At 51.7% G+C, this 15,961-nt stretch overlaps 3 protein-coding genes across 4 annotated transcripts in view; 1 reads left to right on the forward strand and 2 right to left on the reverse strand.

Annotated features, from left to right (window-relative positions):
- The first annotated feature begins 162 nt into the window (after positions 1-162).
- Ptrh1 (peptidyl-tRNA hydrolase 1 homolog) lies at positions 163-2,108 on the forward strand. Its single transcript, XM_021192618.2, has 5 exons — positions 163-266; positions 832-1,051; positions 1,235-1,334; positions 1,489-1,534; positions 1,632-2,108. The coding sequence occupies exons 1-5, from the start codon at positions 201-203 to the stop codon at positions 1,812-1,814; spliced, it is 615 nt and encodes a 204-aa protein (XP_021048277.1). The 5' UTR covers positions 163-200; the 3' UTR covers positions 1,815-2,108.
- On the reverse strand, positions 1,896-8,397 carry Cfap157 (cilia and flagella associated protein 157). Its single transcript, XM_021192615.1, has 9 exons — positions 8,196-8,397; positions 5,353-5,624; positions 4,665-4,818; positions 4,051-4,318; positions 3,637-3,767; positions 3,286-3,436; positions 2,631-2,797; positions 2,337-2,532; positions 1,896-2,080 (listed from the first exon to the last, which is right to left on the reverse strand). Exons 1-9 carry the CDS (start codon positions 8,360-8,362, stop codon positions 2,009-2,011), a joined length of 1,578 nt encoding a protein of 525 aa, XP_021048274.1. The 5' UTR covers positions 8,363-8,397; the 3' UTR covers positions 1,896-2,008.
- Positions 8,398-11,383: 2,986 nt separating this feature from the next.
- The window catches only part of Stxbp1 (syntaxin binding protein 1), a 62,321-nt gene continuing 57,743 nt past the window's right edge, over positions 11,384-15,961 (reverse strand). For both annotated transcript variants that reach the window (XM_021192613.2, XM_021192614.1), the window contains one exon: positions 11,384-13,088. Coding sequence is in view for 1 of the 2 variants with exons in the window: in XM_021192614.1 (XP_021048273.1) it covers positions 13,006-13,088 (83 nt within the window). In the remaining variant the exon portion in view is untranslated. The remainder of the gene's footprint in view (positions 13,089-15,961) is intronic.

Here is a 15,961-nt window from a genome sequence, read left to right on the forward strand (position 1 = left end):
TCACCCAGACACACTCGTCGGGGCCCGCGACCCGCCCACTTCCGCCCCGCAGAGACATGGCGGACGCCGAACCCGGCCTGGATTGGGCGTCGCTGGACATGTGATGATGCTATTGGCTTAGGGATGCCTGACGTCAAGGGGCGGAGTCCTGGCCGTGAATGGGAGTCGGCACGTTGAAGTCCGGTCTTTTCAGTCCAGGGATGCGGCGGAGTTGGGCCTTGAGCCGGCAGGTTTCCGAGGCTCGGTTTCCCGGGAAGCGATGGCTGGTGAGTGGGGCGTGGGTGGCTCCACAGGGACGCGGGGCTTGGCTCCGCAGCTGCGCTTACACTTAAGTGTATGCGTTGTGTGCATGTGCCCTGTGGCTGTCAGAGGGCAACTTGGGAGAGCGTTCTTTCCACCGTGTGGGTTCTGGGGATCGAACCCAGGTTGTCAGGGTTAGCAGCAACCTTACCTTCGGAACCATCTTTCCGGGATACTTGTCCCTTTTTCTACTTAGTTAAATAGGCGCAATATTAACCGGCTCCAAACTTTTAGTTTTGCTCTTGCCCCAGGGAGCAGCATCCTCGGGCTGGTGGGGGCCTCCAGGAGTTCCCAGACACTTTTTTTTTTTTTTTTTTTGAGACAGGGTTTCTCTGTATAGCCCTGGCTGTCCTGGAGCTCACTTTGTAGACCAGGCTGGCCTCGAACTCTGCCTCCCGAATGTTGGGATTAAAGGCGTGCGCCACCACCGCCTGGCTGAGTTCCCAGACCCTTAAGCGCTTCTTCCCAACACTGTCGCTTCTCTCTGTTTCCTGGTCAATGTTTTGGGTCCTGAGTGAGTGTTGCCCACAGGTGGCTGGCCTGGGGAACCACGGAATGCCCGGCACCCGGCACAGTGTGGGCATGGCGGTACTGGGGCAAATAGCAAGGCGACTGGGAGTGGCGGAGAATTGGGCTCGTGACTCGCGCTGTGCAGCTGACCTCGCCCTGGCCCCGCTCGGGGATGCTCAGCTGGTACTGCTCCGGCCACGGCGCCTCATGAACGTCAACGGGCGCAGCGTAGCCCGAGCTGGTGAGTTGTAGGTTTCATGGATAAGAGGCCATAGGGACCAGAGAGAGGGTTCAATTGTGACAAGTGCCTGGTGAGCCCCAGTTACTACAGTGAGGGCTTGGGGAAGCCTGTTTACATGTGGGGGTTGTTGGGATCCCTCTGAGCAGATGTGCAGTAACTAGAGTGTTGTTTCTCTGTGCCAAGCGGAGCTGTTTGGGCTGACCGCGGAGGAGATCTATCTGGTGCACGATGAACTGGACAAGCCGTTGGGAAAGCTGGCTCTGAAGCTGGGGGGCAGCGCAAGGTGAGGCTCTCATGTGCATAGGTTTGGGTAGGGGTGGAGTAAGGTTGTTGAGGCTATCGCTATAGGCTGGGCTGCTCTGAAGGAGGCCTGGACAAGGGAATGGAGGAAGGGCACTGCCTCAGAAAGTACTAACTGCTCTTCATATCTCCTCAAGGGGCCATAATGGAGTCCGTTCCTGCATTAGCTGTCTGAACTCCAATGTGAGTCTACCCATCTGCCCTGCCCTGGGTGGGGTGGCCATCATTGGGTCCCCATTGTATCTCACCAACGCATCCTCATTCCCCTGGGACCCTACAGGCAATGCCAAGGCTGCTGGTGGGCATCGGGCGTCCCACACACCCTAATATGGTGGAGAACCATGTTCTGGGCTGTTTCTCCCCGGAGGAGCAGGAGCTACTGTCCCCATTGATGGATCAGGCCACTGACCTGCTCCTGGACCACATCCGTGCTCGAAGCCAGGGACCATTGTCAGGCCTCTAATACCAGTGGATAGCTCTACCTGTTTGACTGCCTGCTGGTGCCACGAAGCCAAGACAGGGCCACAGAACTACAATGACACGTGTGGTGCCCAACGTTTATGTAACTTCTCTGGGTTTCCCCAGGCCATTTGCAGATTCAAGGAGGGACTGTGGCCACATCAGTCTGTTTCTGCAGCGGCTTGGTCTCCCCATTCGCTATTTCCGGTGTAGGAAGGGTCTAGGAAGGGTAAACTTTCTGAACCTTTTGAGAGCTCCTGATGAGTAGAGCTGCAAGATTAAAGATACAAACTTGAAATCGGAGGCTTCCTGTGGGGGCTAGGCACCAGTGTTAGGGACAAGAGGGTCTGACAAACCCTATTCCTAAGGGATCATGGGTATAATGCTTTACCCTTTTTCCATTGGGCCATTTTCTAGGTGGGGACAATCAGAGATTCCACCATATCCATGAGGCCACCCAGCTATAGCCTGGCAGAACCAGGGACAGCTGTCAGCTTGCTGTGCCTAGGGTCCCTGGCACCCCTACCTCATTAGTGTTCTGTAACTGGCAGATCCCCATTCGGGTGACATAGGAGAGGGGCCTGAGATCCTGGGGTTTGAGTGGGATGCGGACCGGACGTCGAGGCACTAGCTCAAGATCCCCGGGCTTGTAGGTTGTGATGGTCGAGAGCTGCTGCAGCAGAGAAACAGCCCCTTCCTTGGATGTCTGGGCGATGTGTTGGCTGTGGAGAATGATCCAGGGTCAGCCCCCTATCCCCACAAGAGGAAAAACATTGGAGAGCCAGGGTCTGCTGAGGCCCCCACAGGGCTATCTGCTCACCTCTCTTTGGATAGGCCCTGGGGCTGCTTGTCCTGGTGGGAACCCATGTCTGGCTGTGTTTTCAAAACTACCCCTGAGCTGAGCAAAACCAGCAGTTGCTGTAGCAGCTCCTTGCGCTGCAGTTGGAACACCACATCAAAGTCGCCGTCCTCCGCCTCTGTTCGCATCTGTTGGTGTGATGTGAGGTGGGTTCAATCACCATGGGGGCCTAGATACCCACCCGCCTCCACGTGAGATTCTCCAGGGCCTGCTTTCTCAGTGTACCTGGTTTGTGGTGGGACACAGTTTATCAGGCTGGGCAAACTGAGGCTTGGAGCTCTCCAGAGCCCTCTCTTTGGAGCTTTAAAAGGAATCTTTTCTTTCTCCTGTTCTTCCTCTGCCACTGCCTCCCAGGGATTAAAGGCGTGCCCTGCCACACCTTTATATTCTATAAGACACTTGAGATGACCACGATGGCCCTGAACTCATTCTATAGCTCCAGTCAGGTCTTGAATTTGGAATCCTCCTGTTTTCCCCTCCTCAGTCCCTGCTACGATTAGAACCAACTCTAATTAGATCCAGAATGAGAAAAGGAGTCTGGCCATCAGCCTCTCTGGACAAAGACCCTCTACCATTTGCCCTGGCGGCCTCTTGGTATCTCCCACTGCTTGCTTACGTGCACAATGTCCTGTAGCATGGAGGTGGCCTTGATCAGGACTGTTTTAAGGTTTGCCCGAATTTTCTGTTCCTTGGTCAGCTCCTCTTGTAGCCGATTTGCCTCTGCCTGCTGCTCCTTCAGCTGCGCTTCCAGCTGGTCTTTCTCACTCCTGCTCCAGGACAAAACAGCGTGCAGCTTGCCCCATCTTCATGCCTGGGGCAGGCAGGCACCTTCTCTTCCCTGTGCCCCGCCTTTTCTGTGAAGCCTATCTAAATCCAGGCTTCAACTTGTCTGACAGTCCAAACCCTGAGGCTCTAGACAAAGGCGTCCCCCAAGCCCTCTTCCACCCAGCTCCCAGCTCCGGCTCGCCTCAGGGTCTGGTTGTCCTTCTGCACATTCTGGAAGTTCTGCTCCAGTTGGGACAGCAGGAGGCGCAGTTGCTCTGTCTCCTCTGTGCCCTTTCTCTGTTGTCGGCACTTCTCCGTCAGCATGAGGATAATCTGCAGAGGTGGGCAGGTGTCAGAGACCCATCGTGGGAGCCCAGCCCACCCCTAGCTCCCTTTTGAACATACACCATAGGACTTGCTCCCACGTACAGGCAGGCCACACCACCTCTGACGACAGCTAGGCAGGAGGTGGGCTTCACTTAGTTATGGGGCAAGCAGACTCCAGAGCTAGGGCCAGCACCCCAGTGAGGAAAGCCTGGGACCTCACTGCAAACTCTTCCCCACTCATGACTTGGCTCTGGTGTAGGGTCACACGAGGAGGGCATGGTGGTCCTACCTTCTTGTGCCCTATGTTCTTTCTGGCCATGACCTCTTGGGTGTTCTCCAGCATCTCCAGCTGCTGGCACAGCTTGTTCTGGGTGCCCTTGAGCTGCTCATTCTCCTGCAGCAGCTGCACGCCGTGCTTGGACACCTTGCTTAGCTGCAGGGACACACTGTTGTTCTCTTGGATAGCCCGCCTGGTCGTCTCCCACATCTGGTTGGTGGCCACCTTCCGGAACTCCGTGGCCACCAGGTTCACGCGCTGGATGATCTCCTTCCTCAGCCTTACCAGGAGGGTGGGGTTGCGAGTCAGGTAGACGGGTATAAGTCTTGGTACTCCCTTTTTTGGGGGGGGGGGTGCGGTCCCAGGGTAACCAGACTCTTCCCCAAAGAATCTCTGGACCTTTGGAGTTTGAACCATTGAAACATTCTTACCTATTAAATAAACACCATAACAAGAAGTGACAAGAAGGCAGGGAGTGTCCAGTGGCAGCCTGGGCACTGTCATCCCCACCCCCATACGTCCCAGTCAGGGTTCTGGGGAACAGAGGCTGTGGAGTCCACGGCTCCCCAAGCTGAGGAGAGCCGTGTGGCCCCGGCAGGGCCCCGGCAGGTCCCCGGCCTGCCCACCTGTCCTTGTCCAGCACAGACTTCTTCTCCAGGTTGTACACGTAGTCCTTGTACTCGCCCTCCTGCTTATGAAGTTGCTCCTCCAGTGCCAAGTACTTCTCTGTGAGCTCCTCTTTCTGCAGCCGGAATTCTTCCAGGGAACTCAGCTTGTTCCCTGCCCATCAGGGGCCACAAGGCTGGTGAGGAGCGGCTGCTGAGAGCCTTGACCCACACCCCCCTGAGGGCTCAACTTTCCTCTTGTCTTAACCTCGCCACCTTCCCCAACAGGACTGGTCTGCACTGCCATGGCTGGCCCTGCACAGCCACTGCATTTCTGCCTTACCACATAACGCTAAGCTCAGGAAGTCCCCTTTGAAACCTCCTCACATAAGAGTGACCGCAAAGACAGCATCTGACCCTGGGCAGACAAGTCGCCACCTCCCCTTTCAGATGGGTAGCATAGATAAAATCCTCCATCGTTTTGAAGCATTTCCTCATCTATGAACTGGGGGGGGGAAGCATCTCTGGCCTTGGAAATGCATGGACAATTAAGGCAGATAGTGTTGGAAGTGGCACACAGCTCTTATTACCCAAGGGAGCTGTGGTATCCCCAGTTCCCAGGTGAGGCCCTGCCACAGCCAGTGACAGCTGTGGACTTGGGCCTTGCTGCCTTCAGTGGTGTGCCAATGGGTCCCCCTGGCCCCCTCACCGAGGGCGATGTTCTCTGTGGTGAGCTGGTCCTTGATTTCCTGGAATTCATGGCGCACCTGGGCCAGCTGGGCCTCGAACGCATCCTTCTCCATGTCCTTGGCCACCTCTAGGCTCTGCAGCTGGTCATTAAGGTCTGTGATCTCATCCACCTTCTGGTTCAGCGTGCGCTTGAGGAAGGCCACAATCTCCTTCTTGTTGTTGGCCAGCTGCTCGAACTCCTGATGGAACAGCTTCTCCCGCACAGCCAGTTCATCCCATTTCCGCTGATACCTGGGGTGGGTCAGGGCAGAGATGCAGGGTCAAGCCAGGGCCTGCTCTCCCAGAACCTTCTTCCATAAAGGGCCCTCTGAAGTTTCCCATAGTCTGCACCTCCCATTATGTTTCATGCCTGGAGGCCTGTGCTCAGCATTCAGACTGTCTTTCTGTTTTAAAGGGGTGTGTGTAAGTAAGTCTAAGGTGAAACAGTTTGGCTAGGCTGGGCAGCTGGTGAGCGGCAGAGAGCCCCTCCCTTCAAGGTCAGGGTAAAGGACACCTGAGTATGTGAGTACACTGGAGCTGTCTTCAGATGCACCAGAGAGGCCATTGGATTCCATTACAGATGGGTGTGAGCCACCATGAACTCAGGACCTCTAGAAGAGCAGTCAGTGCTCTTAACTGCTGAGCCATTTCTCTAGCCATCATTTGTAAATTTTAAGAGGGCTGTATTTACTGGGTTCAAACAGGATAACTGAAGCATTTGGAGAACTGCTTTATTTGTAAGGATTTATTGATAAATCTTTTGAATGAATAGTGCGTACAAGGCGTTTCAGGGTAGGGGTGCCTTTGTATGGAGAGGAGGCAGTCTGCCATAAGAGGTGTCAAAGGTCAGGACTGTCATTCTGCTGCCTCTTCTTCCTGGGGTGATTTCCCCAGTGCCCCGTGTGTGCCTTGTGGGATGGTGTTAAGCAGAGATGCACGGGCCTGCCCGTGTACACACCTGCTCAGCACCAGCTGTGATTTTTCTCAGCATCAACCATATGTGCTTCCACTGCCTTGTTGTCTTCTGTTTATATGTTTGTTTATTACAGATGTGTGATATTCAGGCATATATGCATATTTGCATGTATGTGGAGGCCAGAGGTTTACATTTGTTGAGGTGCCCCCATGACATGTAGGAATGTGGATGCTCTGATAATTATACCCATTTTATAGATAAGGAGATAGAGGTTCTCTACTTTATATATTGAAGCAGAGTCTCCTAATTAAACCCAGAGTTCACAAGTTCACCAGTCTAGCTAGCTAGCCTGCTCTAGAGCAATGGTTTTTAACCTTCGTAACACTGTGTTCTTTAATACATAGTTTCTCATGTCATGGTGATTCCCCAACCATTGCTTTCCGTTGCCACTTGATAATTGTAATCCTGCTATTGCTACGAATTGTGAGTATCTGCACTTTCTGGTAGTCTTGGGGGGTCAAGGCCCACAGATTGAGAAACACTTCTCCAGGGGGACCTTTGATTTCCACATCCCATGCACTGAGACCGCAGATGGGCACCACACCTACCCATCTGTATGGGTGTTGGGGAGATCGCAGGTGGGCACCACACCTACCCATTGTATGAGTGTTGGGGATCCAAATTCTAGTCCTCACGTTTGACTGGCAGGTGTCACTGGGCCATTTCCCTCATCACTTACTTTCCTATTTAAGTGTTACACTTTGGAACTGGGGCAGGTGCGTCCTGTCAGCAAGTTACCTTTGTGTCACTTGTTCTTTTGAGGTCTTACCCTAGTCCAGGCTAAGTTCCTTTCCTTCTGGAACTTAGAACAAACCTCCTGAGTCTGTAGGCATGTGCCACCATGTCCCGGTTAGAGACTGATGTCCAGGTTAGAAACTCTATTCTTTTTATGGGGGGGGGATTGGGGGGTTTGGAGACAGGGTTTCTCTGTATAGCCCTGACTGTCCTGGAACTCACTCTGTAGAACAGGTTGGCCTCGAACTCAGAAATCTGCTTGCCTCTGCCTCCCGAGTGCTGGGATTAAAGGTGTGTGCCACCATACCTGGCAGAAACTATATTCTTACATTCTTGTATCTGATTTATTGATTATGTGTGTGCATGCATATGTGTGCACGGCGGAGGTCAGAGGTCAGCCTTCAGGAGTTGGTTCTATCCCTCTACCATGGGAGTCCTGATGATGAGGGGCAAGTGCCACTGAGCCTTCTCACCAGCCCTAAAGCTAGTATTAAAGTAGGAAAAACAAGCAAATAGTATCTCTCAATGCTAAGAGGGACCCTTCCCTGCTATCTGTCACAAAGGGACCCAGCCCTAAGAGGGAGTGGCACAGGTAGGAAAACCCCTTCCTTAGTTCCCATTTGGGAACCTACAATGGTTCACACTTGGGAGGCTGAGGCAGCTAGATCAACATGAATTTGAGGCTAGCCTGGGCTAAAGAGTAATATCCTGTCTCTAAAACAAAACAAATACTTAGGGAAACAGACCCAGCCTGGAGAAACAAGACCAGGGTCTTGGCTTAAGGGACTAGAGAATGAGGTGTCTGCCTGGGTCACCAGGAAAGACATTTTCAATTTATTCCACCAATTAAACTACACTTTTCTAATGTTTACAGTCCTGTCCTGTTGGGGTGGGCCAGGGTGGGAGTGGGGTGTTACTTGGGCTTTAGCAGTGTGCTCCCCGAGCTCTGGGAATCCCTTTACCCTCTTGGCACTTGCAGGGTTACCTGGTTACTTGAGGAAAATGAAGCAGGGAAGGCTAGGGCCTGGCCAGAGCCCAGGTCTAAGACCCTTATCTGAACCCTGTGCATCTGGCCTGGCCTGGCAGCACTAGCTTCCCTGCTGGCCACCCACCGGGCCAGCCTGTCCTCCAGGTCTTGGATCTGTTTGTGGTAGAATTCTTTCAGCTCCTCCACCATGGCCAACTCTGGAGTCTTGGTCCCACTGGTATCCTTCTTGCCCACTGTCTTCTTGCCCTGCATCTCCTTGCCTCCTTTGGTTGGCTTCTTTTTTGGAGCCATGGCTGATGGCAACCACTTTTTAAAGTCCCCTTTAAGAAGCCAGGTAGTTGCTAAGGAAGTTGTTTCCATACATAGCAACAGTGAGGCTGGGGTTTAAAGGGCTACTGTCCTCTTCCTGGCAGGGATCCTGTGTCTGGCCTAGACCTAGCTTTTCAGAGTGGGATACCAGGCTCTTGAGAACAAGTTTGGGTTCCAGGAAGACCTTTCCTTCCCTCAAATGGAGATAAATTAGAATTATAAAGGACCTTAGCCTTTGGGACTTTGGAATAATCAGAAACAATTGCTGAGCCCCCAGGCTAGTAAGTGCCTCTCCACCTAGACCCACCTGCCAATTCTTTAGTGGCACAGCCACACATTTTGTATTGGAGGCTCCCATGCTGGGGTCTTGGGAGATCTTTAAAGCTTTGTGGCAGGGATCCATCTGTTCAGTGTTATCCCAGGTAGATGAGGTTCTTCTAAAGCTTTGGTCTTGTCCCCTGGAGTCAAGGAGTCAGCATACAGGCGTGGGATGGGAGCCAGTGGGCATCCTGCTGGCAGCTGCTCTAGCTGGCTCCTCGGGTCTCTAGCCTCTCAGCACTGAGCCATCTTACCAGGCACACTGGGCTTTTTTCGGTTCATGATTGTGTCTGCCCTTTAGTCCCCAGGCTTTCTTGGGGACCATCACTATACTCAGTGATGACTGAACGCTTAGTGGGTATCACTTTGAGGATATCACAGAAGGAACATCTATCATATGCAAAGCCCTAGAGGGGATGCCACTCGGGTCTGCCCGATTCTCTCAGCCCCTGTAATTCCAACTCCATGGGAGTCAGTACCTGTCTTAAGCCTTGGAAGGACAGAGCAGCCATAGCTGGTCTGGGACCCAGGGTCACTGGGGTAGCAGTTTCTGCTCTGACTGTGCCTTGGCCTGCTACAACATCTTCCACACTGAAGATATGCTACAGCTTTTGGAGGCACGGCCCCAGGCTTCCTCTGAGCTCGGGAACACTGGGAGCTAAGGCTTCCAAAGGACAGTATGGTACTTCTTTGCTGTTTGGTGGAATCAGGGTGGAGAGGAATGAAGAAAGCCTGGGCCAATAGATGTCAGAAAAGAAGAGTCAGAGGGTAACCCAGCGTGGCCATGAATACCTGTAGTCTCAGCTTCTTTGAGTGGGGTGGGGTGGGGGGCACAAGTTCAAGGTCAGCTTGAGCAACTCAGCAAGAGCCCGCCTCAAAATAAGAAAACATGGGCCAGCAATATGGCTCACTGGGTAAAACTGCCTGTAATGCCTAGAACAGTGGATGGAGAGAAGTTGTTCTTTAACCTCTGCATGCACATCACTGCACACACAGAGATACTGTGATAATAAAACAGAACAAGGAACAAGTGAACAAAAGCCTAAACAGCTGAAAGAGGCTAGAGGTCCATTCCTACAGTGGGAAGAAGGAATCAGTGGTATTTACGCTGTCGTCTTACTCAGTTTAGAATTCAAGTCCACAGCTGGAGAGGAGAGGTTAAGAGCATAGCTGCTCTTCCAGAGGTTGTGAGATTGACTCCCAGCAACCACATGGAGGCTCACAACCATCTGCAATGGGATCTGATGCCCTCTTCTAGTGAGTCTGAGGACAGTTATAGTGTACTCATACACATAAATATTTTTTAAATAGAATTCAAGTCCCTGTGTTGGATCCCAATCCAGGCATTCCGACAACCTGACACCGGCCCAGTTATCTGAAGTCTCCCAGGAGTGAGCTTGACGAAAGCCTGCATCCTTCTGAGCCCCAGCTTCATCATCTGCAGTGGCAGGGGACCCACCTAACACGTGACTACGAGAGGCCTGGCACGATTGCTCCATGGTTGTCTAAACCATAGTCTGCTTAGAAAGGGGATCTTCTTAGATGTTCTCTAAGCCACATTTGCAACCATTTTCATGTGTTCAACTGGGATTGCAAAGATCACCTCAGCTGAGCTTGTTCACTGTCAACCTTCCCTTGCAGTTCTACCCTAACTGCATATGGCTTAGGGTTTGGGGAAGGGGGCTGGTATATATAGGCTGGGGAAGAAGAGGGACAGAGCACCATCCCTGTAGACAGGCAAATCTCCAGCGACATAGCTTCGGGCTTCCCCAGGCTCCCGTTTGTAAGCCCTCACTCAAGCTCTGAGCCCAATAACCTCTTGTTGGTTCTCCAGGGGATCCTTTGGTGGAATCAAACTTTGGTTTGTCGTTAGGACCTTAGAAAGGTGGGTATATGTAACTTAGTCTGTTCCCCAGCACACTCACACCCTGAGCAAAAATTCTGGGGACAGGTGCAAAATCTACAAAGTAACCTTGAGTTGATACATTCCTTCCTGTGGTGAAAGTGTCATTTTCTGTTACTGTGACAAGAGATTGAGGCTTTACAGAGTTGACTTAAAACTGTTTATCTGCATGTAGTCCCCATGGACACCAGAAGAGGGAGTCAGATCCTTGGAACTGGAGTTATGGGCATCAAACTCCAGTCCTCTGAAGCACTCCTAACTGCTGAGCCATCTCTCCAGCACTAACTAGTTTTTTTGTTTGTTTGTTTGTTTGTTTTTTACAAGATAGGGTTTCTCTGGCTGTCCTATAACTTGATCTGTACACCAGGCTGGTCTTGACACAGAGATCCGCCTGTGGCAGAGGCATTCTAGAAGGTTGAAAAGAAGCTCTTCATGTCAAGACAGGTCCTTATTTATTTTTACTCATTCATTTGAGACAGTGTCTATGTTGCCTTGGCTAGGCCTGGAACTAATTATGTAGACCTGACTGGATGAACTCAAGAGATCCCCCTGCCTCTGCCTCCCAAGTCCTGGGACTAAAGGTGGATGCCCACCGAGGCAGCATCTTTTTTCTGCCTGAGGCTAGAGCCAAGCTTTGTCCCCAGATGGGAGATAGGGACAGATGCAATGCAAGCCACAATCCCCTGGATCCATTAGACTCCAAGCCGCAGCTGTGGGGCGGCTGGCCTCCTCTATAGTCCCCAGAGTAAAACCAGCTCTGCAGTGGGCCCGGGCACCATGAGTGAGAGCTGACGTCTTTATTAGACTCAAATGCTGCAGTACAGGACGGTACAGAGTGGTACACGGTTGTGCTTCCAGACTTTAAACACTGAGATTCAAGAGTTTCAAGTTAACAAGTTTCAAGACAGACTAGCTTTTTTTTAAATATCCATTTGAGAAATTATTTATATAAATAACATAAAGGAAACCCCACATGTTCGACAAACAAGGTCCTGAAGCATGAGCATTGCTTGACCAGAAGAAGGGACGGAAGAAGCGCTACAGAAGAAATCAACCGGTGCTACTGTGGTTCAGTCCTAAGGGGACAGGGTCACTGGAGCGGGGCAGGGGAGAGGCCTGAGAACTAAGGAGAAGAGAGAGATGCTAGAGCCAGGGAGGGAGAAGGGCACAGGACACCTGCGGCAGGCGTACACCACGGTTGCCAAGACAGCACAAGAGACACAGTAATACGTACAAGTCTGCGGGGGGCGGGGGGGGGGAGGAAGGGCAGGGGCTGGGCTGGGGACATTTTTGTGACTTCCACTGTCTTTGTTTCATGACTACAGCAGCAGGGTGAGCAGCATACTCAGGGGGCTGCTGCGTCCTGAGGGTGGAGACCATCCTTTCAGCATCGGCTTCTGGAATTTCTGCTTTATAGCTAGCTATGTTTCATACAGTGATGACTAATACAAAGAATAAAATGATCCTTTTCATACACCACAATGACACATGACTGTACATTACACAAACTTAAGATTGATGAAGTATCTTAAACTGAGGAGACTGAGCAGCAGGGCCCCCATTCCTCAGGCCTAGCTCCTATAGCAAAGCACCCTTTGATCAGAGGGCCAAACTCACATCTTCCAGCCCACCCCTGACCCTTGACCTCTATCCAGGCTGTGTTCAAGTGAAGCCCTGGGAAGGCAGGGGGCTGGCCATACCTAACTCTGGAGGACCCGAGGGTGCTAGGCACGCTGATTCAGCCTGAAGGACTTAACTTGTTACAACAGTATGGATGCAGGTCAGGGCAGCAGTGCCAGGCTCTGGAGACCACACTGGCTGGCACTCAGACTGGCTTCCTGTGGACACCCCAAGCCTCCCCACAGCTGCAAAGAGGAGGCTCATTCCAGCTGTCTGCTCACCGCTTCTCAGCTTCTGTGCATGAGAACGGAGCGAGCAGGGGCTAGAGAGGAAAACATCACTCCCTCAGCATGTCATATCCAGGGAACAAACACCAACAAGAACAGAAATGAGTCCACACAAGCTTGGAGAAACAGCCACACGTCTACCTTTCCATATTCAAGCAATGTGCACACGTGGGACAGGGCTATATACAGGTCACAAGGTCATAAAGAAGGGAGAGTTCACTCGGTCCAGAGTTCTGACGCTTCTGCAGTGTGGAGCCTGCATGTGAACCTACTGTGGAATACGTACAGAAGATGCTCATTTTTAAAAAAACAACACATTACTCTCTTGCTTTTCAGAGGACAAGATGGGGTGTCATCGCACAGGAGAACTCAGCACGGCAACGGGGTGACCAGGGCGTGCAGGGCTGGGGAGGCAGCAGAGTAACCGAGGTGGCGCATGGGGAAGCTGCAGAGCATTGTGGGAAGGGAGCCAGGGTTTTGGAGGGGCAGCTTATTTTTTAACTGCTTATTTCTTCGTCTGTTTTATTCAGCTTCTTCAGCGTGTCCAGCAGTTTCTGTGGGGTGAGAATGTGCGTGGATCCTGGGAAGGCAGAGAAGACAGTGAGCTTACTCACCTGTGGTAGCCTGAGGCTTCTGTCCCCAATTCTCCATCCCCCCAACCCTGGTCTGGGTCCAGTGGAAGCTGGGAGGGGTTTGGGGATGGAACCCTTGGGTCCCCATCAACTAGGCTAAGGAAGCATTTAGGCTCAGGCCGGGTCCCAGGATGACCCAGAGCCATCTGTCAGGTGACTGCTTCATTCTCTCTTGAAGTTAAGGTGAAGCCAGGTAGAGAAATTTCAAATACAGTAAGAGACAGTGGCTGATAAGGGCAGAGGCTTGGAGGTGTCTCTATGTGGAGAGAATGGTGCCTGGTAGGGCATGGGGACCCACTAACCTCTGGGAGCCGGCATGTTGGTGCTGGCACAGTGGGGGACCTCAGGTGTGAGGGAAAGGGTGGGGACCTGAGGCCTTACCTTGTGGAGACCGTATTGTAAGAGACTTGTAAGAGATTAGAAATGCTTGCAAAAGTTTAAGCTAATGGAATCAGATATACTTCTAGAGCAAAGGTTAAAAAAAAAAAAACATAAAAAAATTTAAATGAAGGCCTTTTCCATAGAGATGTAGGTGCACTAAAATGATGCATGGACCGAGTGGTTTGGGCATGGACTTAATCAAACAGAATGAAGGTGACGGTGGTGTGAGCATGAGGCGTGCATGCACGCGGCAGTGGGTGCAAAGCGGGGTCCTGGTGGGACAGGAGAGCCAAAGGAAAGGTCCGTTCTTGAAAATGTGCCTCCCTGGGGAAGGGCTCCGCAAGCAGTAGGCCTCTGTGGGAGTGGGGCGCAGAGATCCCATTCCAGACGTGTGTTCCAAGGGCAGGAACAAGGAGCCTTGCTCCCTGTGCCCTTGACCTAGAGGCACTTCCTGGTCAGTCTGGGCCAGCAGAAGAGCAACAGTCTGAGAGGCTTTTCCAGGTCCCGTCTCTGCATTCACTGTTCTGGTCCGGAGGGCCATCCCTGGCTATGCCCTGGGGTCAACAATCATGCTATCCTGAGTGTCCCCTGTACTGGCCCTGTGCTTTAAGGATTGTTTCGTTAATCTGCAGAGGTGCAGCTCCTCACGTAGAGTGGATGTGTAGTCAGGAGTATTTTATACTGCCCCGTCTGCTCAAGCACACTCACTGCAGTGAGCTAGCTAGTCCTCCTAGGGGCCCTGGGGCAGGCCACAGGCCTTCCCAAATGGAGGGACATCAGCATAAGCTAGCGCCAGAGGGAGGGCTGTCCTCCACTTCTGCCATGCTGGGGCTCGGGATCCAGTGAGGAGTGGCCTAGGGCTTCCTAAAGTCAACCAGGAACATACTGGCGAGAGAATGCTCTGCTCCCAGTGCTGGAAACTGGTCCAGGAAACTGGAAGTTTTGATCTTGAAGGTGAATTCAAAGGGGCTCCTTTGATCAGAGGCTCGCTTCAAAGGACCTCCTCACTTCTCACATGTACATTCAGAAAGTCGGGGATCTAGATCTAGAGTTTTCTGATACTATCTTATTCCTAGTCTTTACTGAAGGACAAGTGTAGAACTAAATCTTGGAGAGCCAGTGAGGCCTCGCTTAGTAGCAGGCTAGTTCCCTTGATCCAGGTCACCCATAGCTAGGTCCTGACGTCCAACAACCTGAACTGTCTCAGTGCTGCACAAGGAACTCAGTACCACCAACACCTCAAAGTGAGCGAGGCGAGCCCCTAAGTTACACTTTACAGTTCATCTCATGTTGGTCTCCAAAAGGTCGGCTACACTGGCCTTGTACTCAAGAACGCTGAGGCGCTCTTCTAGTCCACACAGCTGGGTGATTATAAAATGCCAGCCGTGCCTTCAAAGCTGAAGTTGAGGCATATTCAAATACCCATCTCATTCTTCAAAAGCTTAGGGGTGGCTCTCTGGATTAAGAGCTCCCTGGAGCCTTCTGGGAAAGAAGCCAGCCTTATCAGAGGGACATGCAAGGGATGCTTGTATGTCAGAACCAACAGCCCAACCAACAGAGCAAAATATTCTCTATATAAGCACACACAAAAACCAGACAAGTGAAAGGTCGATGGGGGTGATGGGGGCACACGCCTTTAATCCCAGCACTCAAGAGGCAGAGGTAGAGCCAGAGCCAGAGGCAGGTGGATCTTTGTAAGTTCAAGGCTAGCCTGGTCTACAGAGCTAGTTCCAGGACAGATACACAGAGAAACCCTGTCTTGAAAAACAAAACAAAACAACCCTCATAAGCACACGCACTCAGTAGGTCTAATCTAGCCTGGGAGCTCTTTCATTTGTTTTTGTTCCTTTTTAAAAACAACTTTCATTTTATATGTGAGTGTTTTACCTTTAATGTTTCAGTGCACCACATCTGACCCTGGTGCTCAATGAGGCCAGAAGAGGGCACTGGATCCCCTGTGACAGGATCCCGTGAGGGTACTGAGAATTGAACCCAGATCCTCTGAAAGAGCAGCCAGTGCTTCTAATCACCAAGCCATTTCTACAACCCCTCTCTCATTTGTTCTGATGGCTTCCTGACCATCTGCTCATTTTTTTTTTTTTTAAAGATTTATTTATTTACTATATGTAAGTACACTGTAGCTGTCTTCAGACACTCCAGAAGAGGGAGTCAGATCTCCTTACAGATGGTTGTGAGCCACCATGTGGTTGCTGGGATTTGAACTCGGGACCTTTGGAAGAGCAGTCGGGTGCTCTTACCTGCTGAGCCATCTCACCAGCCCCCGACCATCTGCTCATGACTGGCACTACTGACCTGCATCACAAGGTGAAAATGTGAAATTCTAATCATCAGACGTCACTCAGGGTCATCCCGAGGGATGACACATGAGGCTTGAGAGAATTGGGCTTTTCTTTCTTTCTCTTTCTTTCTTTCTTTCTTT

The sequence above is a fragment of the Mus pahari genome, chromosome 3, assembly GCF_900095145.1.
Source record: "Mus pahari chromosome 3, PAHARI_EIJ_v1.1, whole genome shotgun sequence".
Classification (NCBI taxonomy): domain Eukaryota; kingdom Metazoa; phylum Chordata; class Mammalia; order Rodentia; family Muridae; genus Mus; species Mus pahari.

Bases quoted from the DNA above. Each gene is read 5' to 3' on its own strand.
- Ptrh1 (XM_021192618.2), top strand. From the start codon at position 201: ATGCGGCGGAGTTGGGCCTTGAGCCGGCAGGTTTCCGAGGCTCGGTTT. The intron at 267-831 runs GTGAGTGGGGCG...TGTTGCCCACAG, and splicing joins TTCCCGGGAAGCGATGGCTG to GTGGCTGGCCTGGGGAACCA. The intron at 1,535-1,631 runs GTGAGTCTACCC...GGGACCCTACAG, and splicing joins TTAGCTGTCTGAACTCCAAT to GCAATGCCAAGGCTGCTGGT.
- Cfap157 (XM_021192615.1), bottom strand. From the start codon at position 8,362: ATGGCTCCAAAAAAGAAGCCAACCAAAGGAGGCAAGGAGATGCAGGGC. The intron at 2,798-3,285 runs GTAAGCAAGCAG...TCACACCAACAG, and splicing joins TGCTACAGGACATTGTGCAC to ATGCGAACAGAGGCGGAGGA. The intron at 2,081-2,336 runs GTAGGGGTGCCA...TTAATCTTGCAG, and splicing joins AGTTACAGAACACTAATGAG to CTCTACTCATCAGGAGCTCT.